This window comes from Epinephelus lanceolatus, chromosome 17 (assembly GCF_041903045.1).
Source record: "Epinephelus lanceolatus isolate andai-2023 chromosome 17, ASM4190304v1, whole genome shotgun sequence".
Taxonomy (NCBI): domain Eukaryota; kingdom Metazoa; phylum Chordata; class Actinopteri; order Perciformes; family Serranidae; genus Epinephelus; species Epinephelus lanceolatus.
The window spans coordinates 3,017,387-3,041,834 of NC_135750.1; the positions used below are offsets into that span (position 1 = coordinate 3,017,387).

General features: G+C 41.8%; 1 protein-coding gene across 1 annotated transcript in view; it reads right to left on the reverse strand.

The window, feature by feature from the left end:
- Positions 1–24,448, reverse strand: part of LOC117247302 (1-phosphatidylinositol 4,5-bisphosphate phosphodiesterase beta-1) — a 47,369-nt gene that overhangs the window by 14,103 nt on the left and 8,818 nt on the right. Inside the window, exons 4-16 of the mRNA XM_033611740.2 lie at positions 21,370–21,510; positions 21,187–21,266; positions 17,593–17,646; positions 16,948–17,023; positions 16,295–16,395; positions 14,401–14,564; positions 12,884–13,030; positions 11,763–11,920; positions 8,129–8,211; positions 7,925–8,009; positions 7,635–7,800; positions 4,121–4,176; positions 944–1,040 (exon numbers count right to left, since the gene is read on the reverse strand). Of these exons, the coding sequence (XP_033467631.1) occupies positions 944–1,040; positions 4,121–4,176; positions 7,635–7,800; positions 7,925–8,009; positions 8,129–8,211; positions 11,763–11,920; positions 12,884–13,030; positions 14,401–14,564; positions 16,295–16,395; positions 16,948–17,023; positions 17,593–17,646; positions 21,187–21,266; positions 21,370–21,510 (1,408 nt within the window). The remainder of the gene's footprint in view (positions 1–943; positions 1,041–4,120; positions 4,177–7,634; positions 7,801–7,924; positions 8,010–8,128; positions 8,212–11,762; positions 11,921–12,883; positions 13,031–14,400; positions 14,565–16,294; positions 16,396–16,947; positions 17,024–17,592; positions 17,647–21,186; positions 21,267–21,369; positions 21,511–24,448) is intronic.

Below are 24,448 nucleotides of genomic sequence, written 5' to 3' on the forward strand. Positions count from 1 at the left end.
TTGGACAATGGAAAAAAAGCAGATATGACGTGGGGCGCCTTTTCGCTCCGAGATTAAGTTTTTTCAACTCGAGGAGTTCAGAGCGCTGTGGCAAAAACGCCAGGCGCCTAGAGCGCAGAAACACGAGGTGCGTCACGACGCAAAAACAGCGAGCGAAAAGCTTCATTCTCATCATAAACTGTTGCAAAAAGCCTCTTCCAGCTGCTTAAACACTTTCTGTGAGATTGGACTAAAACTAAAACTGCACTAACATTTTGGATTTAAAGGCAATGAAGGCGACGTTTTCAGCCTAACTTTCATTTGTTGCCATCATTTTAGTTATTCCTGTCACTTGCTTTTATTAAAAGCGCTGCAATGGACAAGGAACAGCTGATTCATGAAGCTGAAACTGGGAAGTATCTCCATGATTCCTTAGTTCACTACAAAAACCTAACTGTGGCTGGCTGGAGGGAGATCGCTGGGCGGCTGAACATTTCTAATAAATGACCATGGCTAATAACAACCAACTTGCTGCTGACTATATTGTACCATTTCCTGTGAATATCACAATAAGAAAATGTGTGTTTTCTGTTTTAAAAGTAATGTTACAGTCGTAGAGACAGTGGTTATGACTTCAGTCTGATCTCACAGCTGAAAGTTACGTGGCTTGTTTACATGACATGAAATACATATTTAATATATTCAGTGTGGATTAAAAGCTCTGACGACACATGTTGCTAAGCCATAGACACTTGTTTCTGTTGGGACACGGTGTCATTATGTTCCAGAGTCAAGTGGGACACCTGGTAAAATTAGGTATACCAGTCTGGTGTTTCAATATGAAACTGGTTTGGACATTTATTTTCCAGCATTGTGGGAGAACTGTTTCCAGAGTTTTCTTGCTGAGAGAGAAACATAAAACAATGATTGAGTGTATCAGTTCATCAGAGTGTTGGGTTCTTACTCTTTGAGGCTTCGAAGGAGTTGAACTTGGTTGGCTGGACGTAGTTTACCAGAGTTGACATTTCCTCTGTAGCCACGGCCTCCCGCTCCGCTGAGCCCTGAAACAAACGACAACAGGAATAAATTTAAAGAGTAAAAGGTTCACATATTGAAATCAGAGGTGTAAAGGTCTGCTGGACAGACGCTGGGAGGGAACAGGTTCATTTACGCGTCTTTGCTTTGGTCCTGCACCCCGACAAAAAGCAGCATCATCATCTGACAGTGAGCAGAGACACCGACGTACTGAGACAACAAGAGTAAACAGCAAACCAATTCCAACAAGACATCCATGTACACTGTAAAACAAACACACACACACATGTGCAAACACACTAACCTCCTCTCACTGCCACAGCTCACAGCAGGCCCACTGTTCTCTCCTGTTTCTTCCTTCTCTTGTTGTTTGCATTTGTTTTGTCCTATTTTTCTCCTCTCTGCAGTGAATTCTGTTTCACCACCCAACACACTTCTGATTTCTTTCTTATCTGTTTAATTTCAATTTTCCTGGCGACATTTTTCATCAGCACTTTGGTCTTTTTCTATGTTTTACCAGACTGTGTCTCTTCTTGTTTTCCGCCTCCACATTCAGCTCATCTGTTTGTGAGGATAAAGGGGAGCTCAGGTGTTCACAGGTTGCACAGAGTATGACTGCATGTGTGAGAGAGGCCGTATGAAGCCTTTTGTGGCTTCAGAGGGAGCCACACGAAATCTGATAAATTGCCTCGAGTGATGTCACATGATTCAGTGTTGTTTGAAGACTGGAGTTTCCAAAAAAATAAATCTGGAGGTGTGGAGTCAGAACGACGTGAGCTCAGCAGACCTCTGTGGCTCATCTCTGCTGCAGGCTACGTCAGCTGTTAAACGAGACTGAATCTCTGACCTCACTGTCAGTTGCATTGTGGGTAATGTAGGCGACAGATTTTTTACACATAGGAAGAATGTGTGTAATAAAAATAAACGACAATATCTGCATCGATTTTCATCATGTTTTAACCGTCATGAGCGGCCGAGTATTTAAATTTTTAATTAAAGTAAAAGTAGCAACGCTAACGTGTAGAAATACTTTGTTAAAAGTCACAGTACAAAAAGTAAAAGTACTAATTATGCAGACCAACAGGCAATTTCAGAATAATATACATTATAATACAGAGTTAGTGGGCAACTTTTTGGAACTGGGTAGTTTCTGAATTTCACTAAGGAACTGATACAGTTTTATTTTATTATGATACTTATATTTGTATTAATAATCTGAATCTGCAAAGTAACTAAAGTTGTAAAATCAATGCAGTGCTGTAAAAAGTACAACATATTTGCCTCTGAATTATAGTGGTGCAGAAGTATAGTATTTTAGTTCCTCATCTATGATCTCGTCAAAGCCAGACTCCATTGACAAAAACGGTCATTTTAGCTCACTGAACACGGAGCTGCTGGTCGACTGCTGCTTCGATTGGTTAGTTAGTTTGTGTTATTGTGTGACTTTGGTGAATCCAAACTAAACCTTTTAAATGCCAAAGTCGAACAGTAACACAAACTAACTAAGTGATGGAGGCAGCAGTAGACCAGCAGCTCCTGTGTTCAGTGATGCTAAATGGCTGTTTTTCTCAATGGAGTCTGGCATTAAAGAAAGTGCTCTATCAGATTCACTTCCCTGTTGGAAATCAGTGTGTGACATGACGGTGAAGACGATAAAGCATTAACAAAATAGCATTTTAAGCCTTGTGTGTGATTTATCCTGACTTCATATAGGTAGAGGAAATCTCCCTAGTTCTCTTGTTAGTCGCTAGGCTAATTTATACAATGTAAAATGCCATAGGCTTGTGCTAACAATGTTAGCATGTTGTATTTCTTTGGAAAACGTGTTTAGTATAAGACAGTTGTTTTGTCAGTGAACCTTCTGAGCTGTAATGGAGCTGAATTCTGTAACTTTACCTTTGTTAAATGTTGCTGTTGAGGAAAAGTCTGCTAGGCACTAAGCTAATTTATACAATGTGAAATGCCATAGGCTTGTGCTAATAACGTTAGCATGATGTATTTGTTTGGAAAACGTGTTTAGTATAGGACAGTTGTTTTGTCAGTGAACCTTGTGAGTTGTAATGGAGCCAAATTATGTAACGTTACCTTTGTTAAATGTTGCTGTTGAGGAAATGTCTGCTAGCCACTAAGCTAATTTATACAATGTAAACTGCCATAGGCTTGTGCTAATAATGTTAGCATGTTGTATTTGTGGGGAAAATGTGTCCAGATAAAGACAAATGTTTGTCTGTGAATGCTGCGAGTTATAGTGAAGCTGATTTGTGTTTGAAACTGTCTCTATGAAGACAAGACAGGTTGCTTGTGAACTCGTGGGCTTCCAACACAGCAGAGTGGAGCTACAGTGTCGCGACGCCATATTGGCTAGAACCTGCTGCCAAATGCCCCACAACACTGAGATAAGGACAGCTGATTGTTTTTAATCTTTGAGCTGCTTCCCCGGACATCTGTAAGAACATTTTAACATGTGCCTTTTATATTTTAACTCTTTGTTTTTATTAGGGTCTTATCAACACCACTGGTGGGTTGTTAGTAACTGTAACTATTTTAATGTTTTTATTCTTTTTTTTTTCCTTATTTCTGTGTTGCTCTCCACCTGATTTTAAAATCAACTTGGTATACCCTTCGTCTGCATACAACCCCACATAAGAAAATAAGAACTATCCCTTTAAATACAGTACTCGAGTAAATCTACTTAGTTACATCCCACCATGAATGACAGGTCTAACAAAACCAAAGAAAAGATTGGTGGAGTGTTCCTTTAATGGAAACTCAATCAAACAGGTAAACAGTTATCTCAGGCCCACTGTGAAAACTAAGGTAAACAAAATAGCAACAACAGCACACATTAAGAATACACAACAACAACAACAACAACAACAACAACAACAACAAGAGGACTAAACAACAACACACTACACAAACAACAGCACACATTAAGAATACACAACAACCACCAACAACAACATATAAAGTACGTAACAAGATCAACGATGGCATAACAAATAAACAACACAACAACGAAAATAAACAACACTTGTAAACATTAACAAATGGCGACAGTGGTGAGGGCGACCGCCCCTCGGCTTTGTATGATGTCACCACTGACCTTTTTACCATCATCATCTTCATCATCATCATCTTCCTCACTCTCAGCCTCGATCTCTGTTAAAATTAAAGTTAAACAAGTCTTCATCTTCATCGTGTCTTCAGCCCCTCGTCTTTATCCTCCAAATATCAAAGAGCAGCAGAAACCTGACCTCGTGTGTTCAGCTGAAGGAAATTAAAAGCTGTTCTTGTTCTGTCTTTAGCACATGTACATGTGTGGTCTCATTTCAAAGGGAACACAGAATAACTGTAAATGCTTCTGTCATTGAGCTGAACTTCAGCTCAGGCTCTGGTTGGCTATCGTGGCCATAGCAACAGCACTAGAAGCTTCTATTGGCTCATGTGAGGTGTCAATGGAAAGGTCAGGAGTTCACCTCCTTTTTGAGATATGCCAGTCAGTTTGTTAACATGCAGAACAGGAGAAATTAAGGATAAAATGTGAACATTTGAGACGATGCAATGTCAGTTTGTAAATTTCTATGGATGTAATAATGTGTTTGGACTAATTATTTCACAGCACAGCACCTGGGAGAAGATCAGCTCTGAACTCAGAATTTCAGGTTTCAAAAGGCTATGATACGTATGATACGCTGCTAGTTGAGGTTGCTTAACAACCTCAACTAGCAACCTGCCGCCATGCTCCTAAAAGCTGCTACAGAAGAGGAGCGCCCAGAGCCTGACCTCGCATTTTTCCTGGCAGTTAAAGACACAGCATGTGTGCGGCCCCTGAGGAAGGCCCACAGAATGGCTGTCAGATTTCTACGTATTTAATGAGAGTAAACTCTAGAGCTGGTGACAAGTCCTGAACTGGGGTTAGAAAAAACAATCCATGGGAAAAATTTAGGTGCAAGTAAACAGCTGATCTTTTACATCATTTGAACACTATGCAGCAACATGGTAAATAAATGGTTCAATATTTACTTGGTCTCCAGAGGTGTCCTCTGTAGAGACGTGTGTTTGGCATACATTACATTACAAGACACTTATGCTCACTGTCTGAATGATACACAGCAAATTTAAATCTGTGCTGCCATTTCATGTAGAAAACATAAAAACATCACAATATAAACCAACAGCTGCCTCTCGTTTTGTAAACAACCCACTGCTTTAACTCTGCGGCTGATTATTCAGCCCACTCGAGCATCCACTGACTGAAGGATCACGGCCGCTGTATGAGTATGTACTTCAGCACGGCTACTAGTCTGCTCTTTGTGTACGGCTGGGCTCTCAGTCCCAGACCTGTTTTCAGAATTTGCACATCAGACGTGTCAATAAGGCTCCATAATTTCCCCCTGCACCGCTGTTTAATTGCTGTTCTGAGCTTCTGGCCTCTTCTGGGATGTCCTGCTCATTACTGAGACATCCCTGATGAGGAGCAGAGGGCCGCACAAGAAAAAATATCAAAGACACCAGAGTGAGCAGGAGGAGCAGATTTGTATCTTTGGCCAAAGTCATGAAGGAAATTATGGCTGAATAATGTCCTCCAACAGAGGAGAATCTGAATGCAGGAAATATTAAAAGAAGTTTGTGTGATAACCAGATGATTCAACTTCTGGTGATTTTAATGTTTTAACTTCAATTAAAAACATGTTTTTTTGTAAGCTACAGTCAGATAAACTCTGTAACTACCACACGTCTCACGTTCTTCCAAAGTCTTTTCAATAAACTTGTAACACAGTGGCTGCACAAGTCTGGGCAGCCCTGAGCAAAATGTTGTTTACTACGAGTAGTTAAGTAGAAGATGAGCTGATCTCCAAAAGGCATGAAGTTATAGATAAAACTTTACTTTTAGTTACTTTTTAATTGTAATCTTTTACAGTTTCAAAATAACCAAAAAGAAAAAGGGCCTAAAGCAAAAGTTTGGGCACCCTGCATGCTCAGTGCTCAGTAGCGCCCCCTTTGGCAAGTATCACAGCCTCTAAACACTTTGTATCCAGCTCAGAGTCTCTCAGTTCTTGTTTGGAGGATTTTCACCCATTCTTCCTGCAAAAGGCTTCACGCTTTGTGAGATTCTTGGGCCGTCTTCATGCTCTGCTCTTTGAGCTCTATCCGCAGATGTTTAATGACATTTAGGTCGGGGGACTGTGAGGGGCGTGGCCAAACCTTCAGCTGGCTCCTCTTGAGGTCGTCCATTGTGGATTTGGAGGTATGTTTAGGATCACTGTCCTGTTGTAGAAGCCATCCTCTCTTCATCTGCAGCTTTTTTACAGATGCTGTGATGTTTGCTCCCAGAATTAATCCATTCTTCCTTCTACCTGTGAAATGTTCCCCGTGCCACTGGCTGCAACACAAGCCCAAAGCATCATCCATCCACCCCCGTGTTTAACAGTTTGTTCTCCAAACATACCTTTGCTCATTGTGTCCAGAGAGTTCTGTTTTACCTTCATCAGTCCACAGGACTTGTTTCCAGAAAGCATCAGGCTTGTTCAGATGTTCCTTTGCAAACTTATGAGGCTGAATGTTGTGGTGAGGACACAGGAAAGGTTTTCTTCTGATGACTCTTCCATGAAGCTCATATTTGTCCAGGTGTGTCTGCACAGTAGAACAGTGCACCACCACTCCAGAGTCTGAGAAATCTTCCTGCAGGTCTTTTGATTTGCCTTTCTAACAATCCTACGAGCAGCTCTCTCACAAAGTTTCCAACTTGACCTCCACAGTTCCTGTTAACTGCCATTTCTTAATGACAGCTGATTGTTGGGACAAGCTTTCAGGAGTCAGAGTATTTATAAAGCTTTGAAATTTGCATCACCTGGCCTTTCCTAACGATGACTGTGAACAAGCCAGAGCCCTAACAAGCTCATTAAGGTCTGTCTTGTCTGAGAGCTCAAATGTCTTGGGGTGCCCAAACTTTTGCACGGTGCTCCTTTTATTCTTTTTCACTCTAAAATTGTACAAAACAAAAATTAAACACCGATCTTGCTGAAAATGCTGAAAAGTATGTTCCATCTTTAACTTCATGCCTTTTGGAGATCAGTTCATCTTCTACTCACTTAACTATCCACAGTAAATTTTGACTAGAGGCGCCCAAACTTTTGCATACCATTTGTCACATTCTGCCCCCTTTCTCTAAACCCTTCTCATCTTCTTCTCCTTTGATTTGTTTGATAAATATGTAAAAATAAACCTGGCTGTATCGGCATCTCTATAAACCACTCAGCAGCGGCAGCACTGAAGCTGCAGCTCCATCATTGTACCTTTTCAAACTGAAGCTAATCTGGTGGTGACTCATGTTTGTGAGGACATACGTCTCCTGCATGTGAAACCAGTTTCCACACACACACACACACAAAAAAACTTCACATTTACCGCTGCTAAATAAAAGCCTGAATACTCTTTGGTGTTAATATTCTGCAGCCTGAGAGTTAATATTCTTGTATCCTGAAAAACCACCAGGCATTAGAGATATCCTGTTTTGTGTTTTGATACAAAGACTGTCAGTGTGTCACAGCTGAGCACATTTTCACGTGGATTAACAAGCCGGAAAAAAAAGAAGTCCTTTTGTCTTTGTGTCTTACCTCCTGTGTTGTTGCTAGGAGACACCGGTTCGTTGCTCTGATTGGCAGGTTGGTCCGTCAGTCTTTTGGTGTCTGTGTTGTTGGAGGGTTTGTGGGATTTCTTGTTCTTGATGAGAATTTTGCCCATCAGCTCCTGAGGACTGGGCAGGGGGACGCCGGACTCCAGCTGCAATCACACACAGTGGAGATGACAATAAAATCATCTGCTGTATTTAACTGAGAACACGGCAGATATTAAGTATTTAATGTGACATCTCTCCTGTGTGTGTTTGTGTGTGTGTATCACTTACAGGGTATTTGTCCAGAGGGTCAATCAACAGCGCCTCTCCGAAAATAGATCGACAATATTCAGCCATTTTAGCCTGCTGCTTCAAACTGACATAGATAGATAGATAGATAGATAGATAGATAGATAGATAGACATCCTACATTATAATCCATCCATACAGATCAATCACTTAATAAATCAAATAAAAAGTGACAGAGAGTCTCACGAGTCCACGTGGTTTTCGAAGGACAGGATGACGGGGAAAGGTGACGTCTTGAACGCGCACTCTGCAATAGCTTCAATCACTTCCTGGAAAATCAAAGAAACACCAAGAAAAAGTAAAGCTCAGTGTCCATAAAGCATTTTCTTTGAGTGCCAGTGTCTTTCTTCTGTTGTTCCCAGTGAGGAAAGAAGCACAGAGAGAAAGCACCCAGCATCTTTCTTTTTAGAGTGCTCCGGCTTTTTGAGCAGCCGCTCCGAGCACTTCCCAACCTGGGAGTCAAGGTCCCTTCAAAGGGTCAAAGAGACAAAGTTCTACTTCACAAATCTGTCTTCATTATTTGTGCTTTGTTTGGGAATATATTGGATAATTTGACCTCTTTGTGTGACAGAGTTTTTGCACATCCTTGTGATTAATATTCCTGCACATCCGGCACAAAACTGCACAGCTCTCTTATTCTGAAACAGCTATATTCTACATATTTATGTCTGAGTACTTTGCATCATTTTCTGTTCTGTTCCTCTTATTATGTTTACTGTTTGTTTGATGTTTGCACCAAAGCAAATTCCTTGTAAATGAAAACCTACTTGATGATAAATCTGATTCTGGTATGATCATGTGAAAGGTGTCCCATTAAAGAACTGGTGAGGGTGCTTTCTGTTTTTAAAGAAGACCTGTCTTTTTAATCTGGCTTTTTAAAGTGGAGAAATGTTACAGTCTTGATTTTTCAGTGTCAACCACGGGTTTTTACCTTATTTTATCTCCCATGTTTATTTTCATCCTATTTTATTTGTTTACTTTCTTTTTATTCTTTTGACTTTTAATCATCTTTTTTTCGTTAGTTTGTTCTGTTTTGTTTGATTTGCTTTTTTAATATTTTATTGTCTTGTTGTAAAGCGCTTGACTGTCATGACATGTCAGCTTCATTAAAATCATAGCTGCAAATTAAAGCAACAATAGATGTAAAAACACACAGAAACATCTGTGATCAGCTTCCTAATTTAATTTTAACAGATTTTTCAATCTTTTCCTCTTTTCTTGTTTTATTTTATGGAAGTGATCAGTGTAAGTGCACTTGTCCTTTAAACTCAATAAAAGATTAAAGCTGCAAGCAGCGATGAACGGGCCCTCGCAGTCCACGCGCGTCGGGGCATGCTGCCATCGGGGGGCGTGCACCCAGATGTCTTGTCAGCTGTAATAAATTAAAAAATAAGCGTTATCTCTTACTTACATTTCCAGTATACAGGTAGGCACCCAACCCATGTATGTATTTTTCCAAAAAGTAGAAGCTGAATACATGCCCAATAGTTCAAGGTCTTTTGACTCTTTGAAAGTTGACATGGTGTCTCTAGCTCAAAGTATGAGGGACAAGAAGAGGTTGAAAGTCGATGAGTTTTGAAGAGGATTTGAAGATTTTCCAATTTACTTCCATTCACACTAATTAGACTGCCACCAGAGCGCCACCTATTGGCCGATTTGCACCGAATTTTGCACAAACCCTCATCGTGCCATGGAACACAATTAGCAAAAGTGTTGTGGTAATCCGACTGTATTTGGTCAAGATATGAAAGACTGTCTGTTTTGAACACAGTGTGCAGGAATTTGTTGTTTTATATTTTGGCCGTTTTTTGGACGATCAAAATTCTTTTAATAACTTTTTGTCAGGAGGGTTGACAGATGCTTCATGCAAAGTTTGGTGCAAATCGGTCAAATCGCCTAGGAGGAGGAGAAAAAGTATGTTTTTCATTTGTCGCAATTTAGCGAATGGAAAGTTAGCGTGAAAGTGGGCGTGGCTTACACCACACAATTCAACAGAATTCAGAGAACATGTAAATAGAAGGTTTAACAATGTGCGACATATTATGTGGGAGTTATTAGCCAAAAACGCTTTTGCATTGAAAATAGCGCCACCTGCTGGTCATTTTTGGTCTGTGAGTTACAGGGGCCAGTCAATACCACCCCTATCAATTTTATTTCTATGAGTGTTATGGTGTTGGCACAGTGCCAAATATTAAATTACCTCCACCAGAGCGCCACCTAGTGGTGGATCGGTAAGTCTTTTGTCAGATATCCTGAAGAGGGCATTGACAATAATTATACCAAGTTTCGTGTTAATCCGCCCAACCGATGTTGAGATATAAAATACTTCAATTTAAAGAGCGCCACCTTGTGGTCATCACCCGAAATTTTGCACAGAGCCTCAGGGGCTCATGGGGAAGTAGTAAACTGAGTTTCATGTCATTCGGACCCACCAATGTGGAGATACGCAGCACTTCCTGTTTAGAACGAAATCTGCAGGAAGTTGTTATTTAATAACTTGAGTATTCTTTGGAATATCGAAATTCTTTTAATAACTTTTTGTCGGGAGGGTCCACAGATGCTGTGTGCAAAGTTTCATGCCAATCGGTGAAATTGCCTGGTAGGAGTTTGAAAAAGTAGGTTTGCGACATATACCACAAGATTCAGCACAATTCATTGAACGCGTGGATATAAGGTTTTTGAATGTGCAACAAAGTGTATGGGAGTTATGAGCCAAAACGCACTTTCCTTAATAATAGCGCCACCTAGTGGTGGAAATTCAGGACGACAATAGATTATAAAATTTTTCACCAAGTGTGACTTATATTCCAGGTTTGGTGAGTTTTGGGGTATGTTCAGACAGTGAAAAATGTGATCATATGGGCGGAAGAAAAAAAAAAAAATATATATATATATATAAATAATCAGGAGAAAAACAATAGGGACCTCGCAGGTCTCCTGCTCGGGCCCTAATAAAAGTTAACAAAATAAAGACGCCAGGTACATTCGTTACAGCCGTATCAGTTTGTAGAACAGTTTTGAACAGTTAGAACAAGAGGCTGCACTGCAACGTGCAAATCACTCCTTCTCGTGGCTGCCTGCACTTTCCCTGTCCTCGCGGCTGCAACTTGCGCTCTCTGCATCTACTTCATCGCCACTGCCGTACACAGTTTAAAAACTACAACACCCATAATTCATGTAGGAACTGCTGCAGCCAATGTGCAGCCGGCAGGAGCTGCATGACGACTAAACCACCATGATCTGTTTTTAATGTTTTATCAGGCAATAACTACTCCAGACTCTGCTCTAGTGTCATTTTCAGGACAATTAGAGCAGGATTCAGGATTCAGGATTCAGGATTCGGGACTGTCCGGTCACCCTAATGACAGGTGTGATGTAGACTCTTTGGTGAAACTGTTGACAACTGCTGGACATCTTTAACATGACATTTACACTGCTTTGTTGTGCGAGGTCACAAAGCAAAAAGATTTGGAATCCATGAAGCTTAATCTTGATCAATGTATTTAACATGCTCACTATGTTTTTTCTTGTCTGAAATCATCTGCAAAGTCACTGTAGTTTTCAAATGTATGAAGTGCAGTAAAAAGTTTGAACTGAAGTAAAGGGAAGCATCAACTAGCATGATATGTAAATACTCAAGTAAAGTACCTCAGTACTTCGGTAAATGTACTAAGTTACTTTCAACAACGTGAGACATTAAACATAAAAAGTCCAGTGAACATGTTGAATCGACAGTGATTTGTTTAACCTGGTTCATTATGTGAAGCTACCATCAACAGGAAGCTTCAGAGACTTGTGATACCACGCTGTGCACACACACCTTAAAAGGGATTTCCGATGTCATGGTGAACCCGTGTGTGATGACGGGTTCCTCCTCAGCAGTTCGTCCTTTCCAGACATCTAATTCCACACAGCGGCATCCGGCCAGGAGAACCTGCCTGTACATCTCCACCGAGGAGCTTCCTGCCAGCTGGCCCGCTGAAACACACGCACAGGAAAAGAAATCAGACATTATGACGGATTCAGCTTCAAAGCTACTTCTCTTCTACACTGTCAGTGATAATTAACACTTTCACACTGCAGAGCGTCATAAAAGGACTGTAAAGATTGTGTACTCTAGGGCAAAATCACAACATGAGGTTTTCCTGTTCTTATCAAAGTGGGAGAGCTGTGATGCACTTTGTGTACGTGGCGTATTTAAACAAGATTTACAAGCAAAAAGCAGGACATAGACCAAACCTAACGCCCCAAACCTAATGGTCTGATTTTACATTCTTTAGACACGTGACTGCCCGCCTTCCTAAGACCTGGGGTCTCATTTATAAACACTGCATACGTAGACGGGAAATTGGCGACACAGATGGTGAGGCAGAAGCCTGATTGTAGATATTGTCGTACGTACATTTTTAGTACAGATACACGCATTGTTTTATAAATGAGTCCCCAGAACACAACCCAGACCTCACTCTCTAGGCCCAGCTCTGCTTCTAAAGTCTTCTTCTTCCTGCCACAAATGCACAGCAGGTGTTTAATGGAGGTGATTTTCTGAGGTGTCGTTGAGTTCAGCGTCACTTTGAAGAACTGTAACGGCTCACAGAGTTGAGCTTAATGTTCCCCCGACGCTCTGCTTTGTTCAAACTGTCATCTTGTTCAGAGATTTTGGATGTGCCAGAGTCACGACAAATAAAAACTTCTAAACAAATGAAACAAACCAAATGAGAAAATGGCAAAGCACCAGAATCAGCTCTGACTGCAGTTTGAACACAGTTAATTTTATTGGACGGATGTCGACAACCATCCTCACACTGCTGTAAAGTTCTGTGAAGTTGTTTTGTTTCCTGACAGACACTGAATACATCAATGTCTTAATGCAAAGTAATGGATCCACTGCAGGTGGAAGGTGTAGTGTGTGTGTGTGTGTGTGTGTGTGTGTGTGTGTACCTGTCAGGTATGTATTGTGTGATGAGTTGATGATGTAGTGAGACAGGGGGAAGCTCATGTCTTCGGACTGATCCAGTTTCTCTGGAGGGATGACTCCGTTCTCATCACTGGACAAATAACTGGAGAACGCCTGGACAGAGATGATGCCTACAACACACACACACACACACACACACACACACACGCACAAAAAAACAAAACATTAGGATATTGACTTTTGATGTGGACATGGGGCCATGACCACCCTGATACCATTGCTGCCCCTCCATGGCCAACATCACTCTCATTCAGATGCTGTGGTGCTCAAAGTTCGTGTGAAGGTTGTGGTGTCCTGTTAAACAAAGCAAACCAACCAAGTCTCCAAGTCTCTTCAGAAAGGGGGCTAAACAATGCTTCAAAGTATGTCGAAATTGTGCAAGGGAGCAACAGGCATGACCATTTTCCAAGAGGTCACTTGAATTCTCACCTCAAGATATTGGAATGAAAATGGGTTCTTCAGGTACCAATGAGTCGTCCCAAAACTTTAGAAGGTATGTTCCAGGAAAAATATTTTGTTCCTTTCAATCAATAAGCACTGTCACGCCACGGCAAGAACGTTCCTGATTCAAACCCCAGGGTGGGGGGGCCCTCTGTGTGGAGTCTGCATGTTCTCCCTGTGTCAGCGTGGGTTTCCTCCAGGTGCTCCAGCTTCCTCCCCGTGAATGTGAGTGTGAATGGTTGTCTGTCTCTTTGGGTGCTTTCATAACTGCCCTGTTGGGTTCAGTTCCATTGAACTCAAGTTCGTTTGCCCCCTCAGTTTGGGCAATCGCACTCGGGTGCGCATCAAAACAATCGGACCGAGACCTTCTTGAAGAGATGGTCTTTATCTTGCAAGTGTACTCTTCTTCAACGTTTGCTTTACTTCCTGGATTTTTCCCACATGGAAATTCTGACCAATCAAGAGCAGCTTTCTCACACAAGGCATTTGATCTGGTCCTCTTGTAAATGCTGCCGTGAGAACACGAACCAACTCTAGGCAAATATACAACTTTGGAACAACATGAGTCCCTGATTCAGACCAAAGGAGACGACTCTAGGGCTGACAGCAGCCTATGTGTCAGTCTTCTGATAGTCATCTGGGATAGGCTCCAGCCCCCCGGTACCCCAACAGGATAAGCAGTTACGCAAAAATGAAAATGAAATGTATATCAATGTGCTCTTCCTTTCCTACTTCAACATTGTAATCGAATTTTCTGGGGGGCGCCTCAGGGAGGCGGTGCTGGATTCCAAGTTGGTGCCAAATTTACTTCTGGCAGGATCCAACACAAATGTGAGCGTCTCAAGAGCTTATTTTAGCAGTTTCCCACTCTGTGGGTGTGTGGGAGGGTTAGAGGAGTATTTTGGTATCAATGCATGTATAAAAGTACATGTGGTGAACAAACACAGCTGACCTGCTAACGGCATCTTAAGCTATTTTGGAACACAGAGGAAAAATAGCAAATACAAGACTGTGTGTGTGTGTGTGTGTGTGTGTGTACCTTGCTTCAGCTGTTCCTTGTCATGCTGGTACCTCTCCATCAGAGCGTGTGTCTGTGCAGGACGGAGGGGCGGGTAGAGGATTTCGTTCAGCCTCGGGTCTCTCTGCTTGTTGTTGACGAACTCTGTCATCTGATCGACTGACAGCGTGCCGTCAGCCCATCCTCTGCAGGACAGAGCGGGGTCGGGGCGGAGGTTACAGCATGTCTACAGATCCTCAAAACATCATCTTACTCATCTTACTTTAAAAGTAGTGAATTATATATCAGGTCCAGTGCAGCTGCAGTATGTTCACAGGTTATTTTCACATCAGCTCTGCCTCCTTTAATTAAACTACACATAAACAGATTAGTAGAAGTTATGTAGAAAAAAACATTTCCACAGCTGATATCTATTTTCTGGTAAATTAATAGACCTTTTTAATTACCCTCCAATTATTTGTATCATTTGCAACTTTTTTTGGTCATTTTTATCTCACATCAGCATCAAGTGACTGTATTTTTTAACTGTTGTTCAGACAACAGTTATCCTCATCCGTCTTGACCTGAGCGCAGCATCTGATCACCATCAACCACTCCATCCTTCTCTCCTGCCTTGAAACCGCTCTCAACATCACCGGCACTGCACCCTCCTGGCTCAAATCCTGCCTCTCTGACAGATATCAGTTCATCAGCATAAACAACTGCAAACCCCCCCCCCCCCGCTCCCCTCTGCCAAGGAGTTCCCCAAGGTTCAGCTCTTGGCCCACTTCTCCCCCTCGGTCAAATAATCCACCGTCATGGACTTCAGCTCCACATCTCCACCAAAGCCATCACTCCTGCCACTCACTCTGCCCTCACCAACTGCATCACTGAAATAAAATCCTGGCTGCAAACCAACTTCCTCCAACTTAACTGTGACAAATCAGAAGTCATCATCATCGGCCCCAAATCACCTCATCAAATCCACCCATAACTTCTCCCTCTCCATTGATGGCTCCACTGTGCTCTCCTTCCACCATGTCTGTCACCTTGGTCCCATCTTCGATTTAACCTTCTCCTTTTACCAACACATCAAACACATCACCAAAACAGTCCTCTTCCATCTCAGGAACATCGCCCGCCTCCGTCCATCCCTCACCTTTTCAGCTGCACAGACTCTCATCCACGCATTCATCACTTCCAGACAGAACTACTGCACTAGCCACCTCTATGGTTTATCATCCAAAACACTCAAGACACTACAATATATCCAGAATTCTGCTGCTCGTCTTCTCACACACTCCCATGACCACATCACCCCCGTCCTTCATAACCTCCACTGGCTCCCCATCCCCCAGCGTATCCACTTCAAAAAAGCTCTCCACAACCTGGATCCCACCTACCTGTCTGAGCTCCTCCACCTGCACATTCCCTCTCGCACTCTCAGGTCTGCTGATGCAAACCTCCTGTACTCCCCAACCAGGACTAACCACCACACCTGGGGGGACAGGGCTTTCTCTGTTGCTGCTCCCACTCTCTGTATCTCACTCCCTAAATATATCAGATACTCCACCACTCTCCACCTTCAAGAAATCCCTTGTGAACTTGTGACGGCTATTTGTCTGCATTTTCTAACATTTTATAGACAGATCAATAGAAAATGTATTAATGCCAATAATTTCCTGAACATAATAATAGTCAGTACTGTGATTAACACTCCAGAGTTGAAGCCTGTCTCTTTAATCTCTCTCTGTGTGTACAAGTGGGACAGAAGATGAATCATTATTCATCATCCTTCCCATATCAAAGACGGTGGCCTGAAGCAAAAAACAACGCACTTAAAAAGCAGAGTAGCTTGTTTAACATTAACAAGTCTTTGAGCTGATCACAGGTCAGTGACTGCAGCTGTTAATCAGGAGATTTTCTAAATACTCACTGCAGTTTGAAGATGTTGCCAAGCTCAGGACGAGGACACAGGCTGTCCAAAAAGCTCCTGTACATTTCAAGTGTAAAGTCTTCCAGCTTGATGCTGTCACCCTGTCAGATATATAGGACACGGACATTAACATAACCACACGTTTTTTAATTAGCAAGAACTGGAACTGCCAGCGTCGGAGACATTGTGTCAGCTTCAAGCGTCTCCTTGCGCTTTATCCTCTTCCTATTGCTGTAAAAGGAAAAAAAAAAAGTTTTTTAAACCTTAAAAAATAATCAAACATTTCTCTCCATCTTTGATGTATTTCCCAACTCTTCTCCATTAAAAAGCTTTCTGTGCTCACAGGAATATTAAATGTGAGATTCAGTGTGAGCAGGGAATCTGACTTTTCTGCTTTTTCACTGGTTGCTTCAAAACTTGATGACCCAGATATTTGAGCTCGTTCCACCTCTCCGTGCACTGCAAGTCACTCTGGACAAAAAGCATCAGATAAAAGCCTCAACGGGAAAAAGAAAACGGAGATAGAAGAAGTGTGTGATGTAGTTATCCAAAGGGAAGGCAACAGCTTTTCAAAGCATGTATCCATGGCATATATAAGCTATAAATCCTCATGTTTATCTACTGCCACTGATATTAAGATTCAAAGTATTTACCCGTCCGTAGGGCAGTTTGCAGCTCTCCAGGGCGTTCTCCACTCTCTTTCTGTCTGATGAAAACAGTCGAACGATGCTGCAAAAGACAATGACATCACAACATTATCACCTCACTCTTAACCACAACATGTCACCAAGCTGGAACGTGCAGTTTGACTTCTTAAAATATCTCCTCCCTCTAATTAACTACCCCAAAGTTACTCCTCTAACTCCCCCAAACGTCTTCCTACCCAATTCAACTTTCTTTACCTTGCTAAAACCCCCTAAACATCACTTTCAACTCCTCCTCCTTTGACTTCCAAGATATATCAACTGACCTTAATTATACTGCTTTGGTTCTAAAGTACAGCTTTCCTTCGTAGCTGTATTATCCCATCTCATGCTCCGGCAGTGGTTGATTACCAGGTCAGTGCTGAATTAAGCACCTTCATGAATCCTGTCCCTGTTTTTGCTTTCCCAAGTGCACATGGAATTAAGTTTATTTTTGGAAGCAAGGGACAGGAAAGAGCAAAGTTTGAGTTTGTACGCGTCTCTACAGATTTCGGCGGGCTATTTTCTCCACATCCTCTACACCACCTACCTTTACACGTGCCTCGAAGTTAACATGATTAAAGATTAGGAAGGTAATAATAATCAGGAACTCACTTCTTGACGGGGATTCTCCCCTCTGCGTTCGGCTGGAGGGTTAACCTGACGTACCTGGAACAAAGAGTGGATATGAGAATTATTATCATGACCACAGACTTCAGTGATTCTCCTTCAATCTTCCCCCCTGTGTGGTTTAGATGAATTGACATGACTGACCAAATTTGGGTATGTAAGGTGAAGCGTTCTGAGAACTGGCGATCTAAATAACAGGAAACAGCAGCTTCAGTGACGGGAAGCTCCTTGAATGTGTGTATGGGAAAGTTTGTATAAGTGTCACGTATTTGTGAATGTGAATGATGTACCAATTCTCAGGATTAAAAGACCCTCAAATGTGCAACTCTATGTCTGAGCCTCTTTTATTCTAAATCTCATTTATGCTACAACATAATTGGCCTTGTCGGCAGAGAGGGCCCTGGAAACGACATCTAGTTTACTGTGGAGACCTTTTGATATTTAATTCTTTATGTGACCTCGCCAGAGTTTGTCAAGATGCAGTGGCTGATGTCTGAAATCCTCCAAAAAGAACCTTTAAGTTAATTGTAAATTGATTAAGAGACATGGGGAACTTGCAAATTTGATTTTAACATATGCATATGCACTGCTTTACTGGGAACTAGGCAGACGTTGTGCTAGACTTTTTCGTCGCCGGTCATTTTGACCGACAGGGTCATAAAAATCCGGTCATAATCTATTTTTACCGGTCATTTTAATTTTTGTTTTTAAATGATAATAAAGATATTTAGTTTTCATTCGTTCGCTTTTAATAAATCCAACAAGCAAGTTATAAAGTGTGCATTAATAAGGACATAACGAAAAGATGAACAGACATCCACACACCCGTGCCATTAGGCTTCGCCCTGGACACACCGGATGGCACTAACACGTCCGGTGTGTCCAGGGCGTTATGTAGTTATGTCTGTAGGCTCGGTGACAGAAAATTAAAATTGGAATGAAGTGATTATGGTATTGAAAAATGTGTTCGGTTATGCACTGTTGTGTTATTTTAAATTATAAACACGGTATTTTCTCTTCACGTTCCTCAGTGCGTGCTGTTGTTATTTTATTGTGAAAATTGGCCGGATTCTCTTGTGAAAAATAGACCAGACGCCGAACTGAAGCGCTGCCTCTACTCCGTGGGCACTCTGCTCTGCTCAGTGGCCTGTGTGGACAGTCAGATAGGTTAACATGGGCGCCAACTGAAAACTGCCTCTGCTGCTGGGCACTGTGCTTCGGTTCCACGTCCAGTGTGTCCAGGGTGTTATGTCAACAACGCTACATGAAGCAGATGAATGACTTTTTCTCTGCAGTGTGAAAACGGCAGCCACTTAAACCACTGACTGTGCGCTCCGCCGCCAAGTGGGCAGGGGTGGTAATTGCAACCGGTCAAAATGACCGACTGCCTTCAGATTTTCCGGTCACTGTTGTAAAAAATGGTCAATGACCGAGAATATCCGGTTAACACGACCCCTGGAACTAGGGTTTAGAAGACTAAGAGACAGGGACAGAGGTCCCCACATGAGTTAAGTTAGTACTCTTAAAGTGTGAAAAGAGTACAAGAGTTTGAAAATAGGGGAAGGCGTCCCGGCATGAGCTCAGTTACTCCGTTAGCAAGGTCAGGCCAGATTGTGCCTGACCACACGAGACTGCAAGACAAGATACGTTGCTCAGGGTTGAGCCGGAGTGTTAGCAAATGTATCTATAACTTGACAGTTTAGAGGTCTTGTCTTGTTGCTCTTGTTGTACTTGTTGCAAAAACATTGAATACAACTAAAATGTGGGTCAACCTTTTTCTCTACATCTTGCCCAGCCTCACAGCCGGGGCTCGTCTTGAATCTCCCTAGCTAGCCTAGTCATAGATTACTAATCCAACAAAGGAAAAGTCTCAGAGAAAAACAGACACTTTAACAGTGCAAGGACAGCTGCGTTTGCTTTCACCACCAACGCTGCACAGTAAAAATATAGAATTTAATAATTAATTTATATCAGAAACATGCAGGTGACTAATCGACTAATGGCCCTAAATAACAACTATTGGTCGAATGAGAAAATTCGTAGCTGCATTATGTTTTTGGTTTGTCCGTCCCATCCTTGTGAAAGCAATATCTCATGAACGCCTCAAAGGAATTTCTTCAAATTTGGCACAAATGTCCAGCTGGACTCAGAGATGAATTGATTAGATTTTGGTAGACATAAGTCACTGTGACCTTGTCTGTCTCATTCTCGTGAACGTGATACCTCAAGAATGCTTGAGGGAATTTCTTCAAACTAGGCACAGACGTTCACTTCAGTCAACAATGAGCAAAGGTCAAGGTCACTGTGACCATCTGTGTCATTCTTGTGAACATGATATCTCAAGAATACCTGAATAGAATTTATTTAAATTTGACACAACGTCCACTTGTATTAAAGAACAGACGGATTAGAATTTTGTGATTGAAGGTCAAAGGTCAGTGTGACCTCACAAAATGTATTTTTGTCCATAACTCAATAATTCATATGCTGATTATGACAAATGTCTAACAGGATAAAATAATGAAGGTCAAAAGGTCAAAGGTCAGCTTGACTGTGACATCATCATGTCAGGAACAGAAGGGGAGACATTTGGTCAGATACTGAATTGGTGACTAATCTTGAAACTGTGCTGATTGTATAGATCTTCTGTGTGTGAAGCATCCATGTTTTCACTGACATGGATGGAGACTGTCAGAGACACTGCACTGGTGGGCGGAGTCATACAACCATGAGGCGGTAATTCTAGTTTCTTATGGGTTTTTTTGTCCAAAAATGGCTCCTCTGATAGTAAAGGTTGCCGACCCCTGGCCTAAACTGAACCAAATGTTACCACAGCCTTGCTGAAATGTAAAGTTTCAACACACAAACGTATCCGTGGTTTGCAAAAATCCTACAATGCCAACATTCTTTTCTGACGACTAGGTTGTATTATGCTAATTTAGGTGTATTTATTTAATTTATTTAACAAAGAAAGGCCTCATTGAGATTAAAAATCTCCTTCACAAGAGCGTCCATCCAAAACAGGCAGCAGCACATTAAAGAAAGTTTTAACAAGCAACGTGACAGTTACAGAAATACCAATACTCAGGTCATCATATGCTGGGTCACATATCAGTCAAAGCATCTACAACCTGAGTATTTCATATTTTATTTTAATGTATTTTTAATTATTCATAACAAATCCCAGGAAGAGATCACAACCAACAACATGTTAGTCCAAGCCTCTTTGTTGCTTCTGAAAATATAAAACTTTAAAAATGTTTGAAACAGCTGGGCGCTGTGGTTTTCAACAAACGTCATAAATTGTGCATTTGCTGGGGATTATTTTCAGATGTGGATTAACACACATTTAATCTACATGAGTATTTGTGTCAGCAGGACGGTGAGTGTGAATGAACTACAGTGTGTGTGTTCATGGTAATAAAGGAAACATATCACCCAGCGCAACAGTGTTGCTCAATGATGTGTTTTTATGACAACAGTGGAGCTCTACGGCACAGAGGGAGAAGATATATCAGGCTTTAGGTGTGTGTGTGTGTGTGTGTGTGTGTGTGTGTGTGTGTGTGTGTGTGTACTCACGCTTTCAACAGACTGTGGTCTCTGTTCAGATTGTGGCTCAGCAGGTTGGAAGCCAGAGAAAATACTTCCTCACACCACATCTGCAGAAACCAGACACTTCTACATCATCATCATCATCATCATCATCACCATTATCATCATCATTATCATTATCATCACCATCATCGGTCCTGAGTTCGGTACCTTAGCTTCGTCCTCCTGTGAAGCGATGAAGTTAAGCTGGTTCACGTTCACAAGGTCTGATGCCGTAACCACGGTAACCATGCGGTTCTCGAGACGGCCAACCAGGTTTCCCACATCCAGCAGCTCCCGCAGCTTGGCCTCCTGTTGGACGACACCGAATCAAAAAGCTGTAGGCTGAAATGGATCCGTGCTGGAGACGCACAGAGGAGACGGATGATATGTCGAAGAGAAGGTGTGGAAAACTGCTTCAACTGGGTGCAGGTGGAACATGAGAAACTATCATGGGTGCACGATAAATTTGGCTGATAATGAGACATTTATATTATCATGTATTATTCCGATGATGAAGCTGACAAACAGCGCTGATATGATGAAGCGAAACTGCCGCACCTACACACCTGGACACAGTGGGCAGCAGTATGCACCTTTTAAAGTTGGTTTACAAGTCACCAATAAACACAAAGACGAAGAAGAGAAACAAGCGCAGCACCACGAGCAGCACGCTAACGAGAGAGCCGAACACGCCTTGTTGCTGGTGTGTGGACGTCTTTCACTTTCAGAGGAAGGAGTCTGATCCCCAACCGCCCAACACCCCCACCAGATCACCCTCCTACCGTCCTTAAACAGGTCAGACGCAGCGCTGAAGGACCATCTCCTGACCGGGGAAGATTTTATTGATACTGCTGCTCTTATCGATAATCGGTTCCTTTTCATTTCTAAATAAATGCTTTTTAGAAAAATATATTAATTTACAAAGGAATAAATTCAGAACTAGATTACTGAATATGTCAAATATAACTAAATGTTGTTTCAGAGCAGCTACAGTTATTTTTACAACAGCAGCATCACTATTTAAATAATATTCCTGACATCACAATACTGAGTGAAATTTATCAGTCACTATAAGTCCTCCTGTTCTCTGTCCTCCCGCCATTAAGCAGTTGTGGCAAGTCTGGTTGAAGCTGTGGTAATGCCTCTTGTTGATTTATTTTAAAAAATCAGTTAACTATCAGGTGGTTCAACAAAAAATAAATGAAAATAAATAATCATACTACTGTTTATTAGGATCTATGAAGCTTTCTCCTCGTTTGAACTCAGTCAAGTCGAGGCATCTAAAAGATATGTGCTAAATACTTGTTTACCATCCTCATGGTACACGTGGTGTTTTGCTTCTTGGCTGAAGGAGGTGTCAGTTTAAGTTGGCACGAGCGGCTCATGCCATTTCATGTGGAAAATCTGCTGATCCCCTGCAAACTGCCAATGTGTTGGGTTTTGGAGCGCACGTAGGATTGACCCTGCACTATGCATCATGTTCAACACACAACATGTATTTAGTCATGATGTACAAAACAATCTCACACACCTCCGATCCAATAATGTGTAATATGATCCAAATAAAGTCGTGAATGTCCCAAATATCATCACTGAAGTCAAAGTGGTGTTAAATTAGTCACACGTGAGTCATATTCTGAGGATGCCTTTTACCAGTGGACCTAATTTCAACTAATCTGACTCTTGTTTTTCTTCTGAAGCGTTCCTTAGCGTCCCCATGTTTGGTCCCCCCTCTGTTGGGGTACCTAGCACACAGATCTGGTACTAAAAGGTGGAGCTAGAAACCCTGCAGTCTGATTGGTCAGTAGAGGACGCTCACTCTGGTTTTATGTAACCTCTGTTCATACATCAGTAAACTACAACTATAAAATGAAAGAGAAAAAAATAACTTCATTCACTGGGCCGACTGCCGGCAACTTTTAAGGTGGAACGTTAACTTGTAATGTTACTCAATGCATGAGTTGATGACGTGAATCCATCAGCACACCTTAAATTTCACTGTGACAACTTTGACCATCACTTTAGTTTTTATATGACACACACTTTTAGTAATGACTTTAAAAATATAGATTAATTTGGAGCGGATTATGTAAAGGTCATATATTCTAATCCTCACTTCCTGTGGGCTACAGCAACACTAAACCCCTGAGCTTGCCTGAGAAGGACTAAATGCACAAAGCTGCTATTTTTAAATATCCCATGGAGAGAGACTCTCACTGCAGCCTGTTCTATTTTGTTGTGAAAATGTGGGCGTGCAGCCTCGTTCTGTGGACGATAAACCAGGTGCAGACTTCCATCTGTGTCACCGCTGATGAGGAAATACAGCGAGTGCTGGACGGAGCAGTGAGTGACAACAACCCCGCCCACATTTAAGAGGACTGTCTGAACACACCGAGGGTCTAGGTGCCCCTTTTTCACTGTCTGTTTGAGTCAGGAATATTGCACCATTTTGCCACCTCTGTGCTCTGTATAAAAGGTACAATCGTGGAATGCAGGGACTGAGTTGTCTCGCTTGTGAGCTGGCAACGGAGGTAGTAACAGTGTCAAAACAATGTCTTTATAAAGGAGACAGCCAGCAGGATGGGTGTGACATTTCGACTACATGTCATGTGTGTGACAAGTAGCTGTTAGTGGCTAACTCTTAAAAGAGGAAAAGCAGATGAAAATGTCTGCAAATTGGGAAAACTGAGATCCAGGAGCTCCTTATCCACCAAGCAGAGAACAGGGACAGTAAATGATTGTTATTGGTTCTGTGTAAAAATGCAAAGGTGGCATGAGGAAGGGACATCATAGCAGCCCTAAAGTGCTCTCTCTCTTTAAAAGTGACTTTAGTAAAGAGGAATCCTCCAGCTTTCAAGGAGCTTTTCTGCTGCTACAGCAACAACGTCACAATATGAACATCAATTTCTGGATGACAAAATAAATGCAGAGGCAGTGAACGGAACAGAGGACAGAAGATAATTAGAAGTCTGTGAAGCAGCCACTGTAATCATGATGCAAAATCATTCAAGAACCCCAGTCAGGAGGATACTGGTGTTAATATGGCTGCCGCTCAGTAATTCATATTCTTGTTATTTATAGAGCTCTTTTCAAGCAACATGCACAAAGAACATCCCAGTAATAGGAAGATAAACCATAGTGACAGAACAGTGAAGCATTAAACACAATATATGACGGTAGAAGAATATAAATAAAAGTAGAAAATGTTATTAAATGTATAAAACATACATATATGAGAGAGATTGGT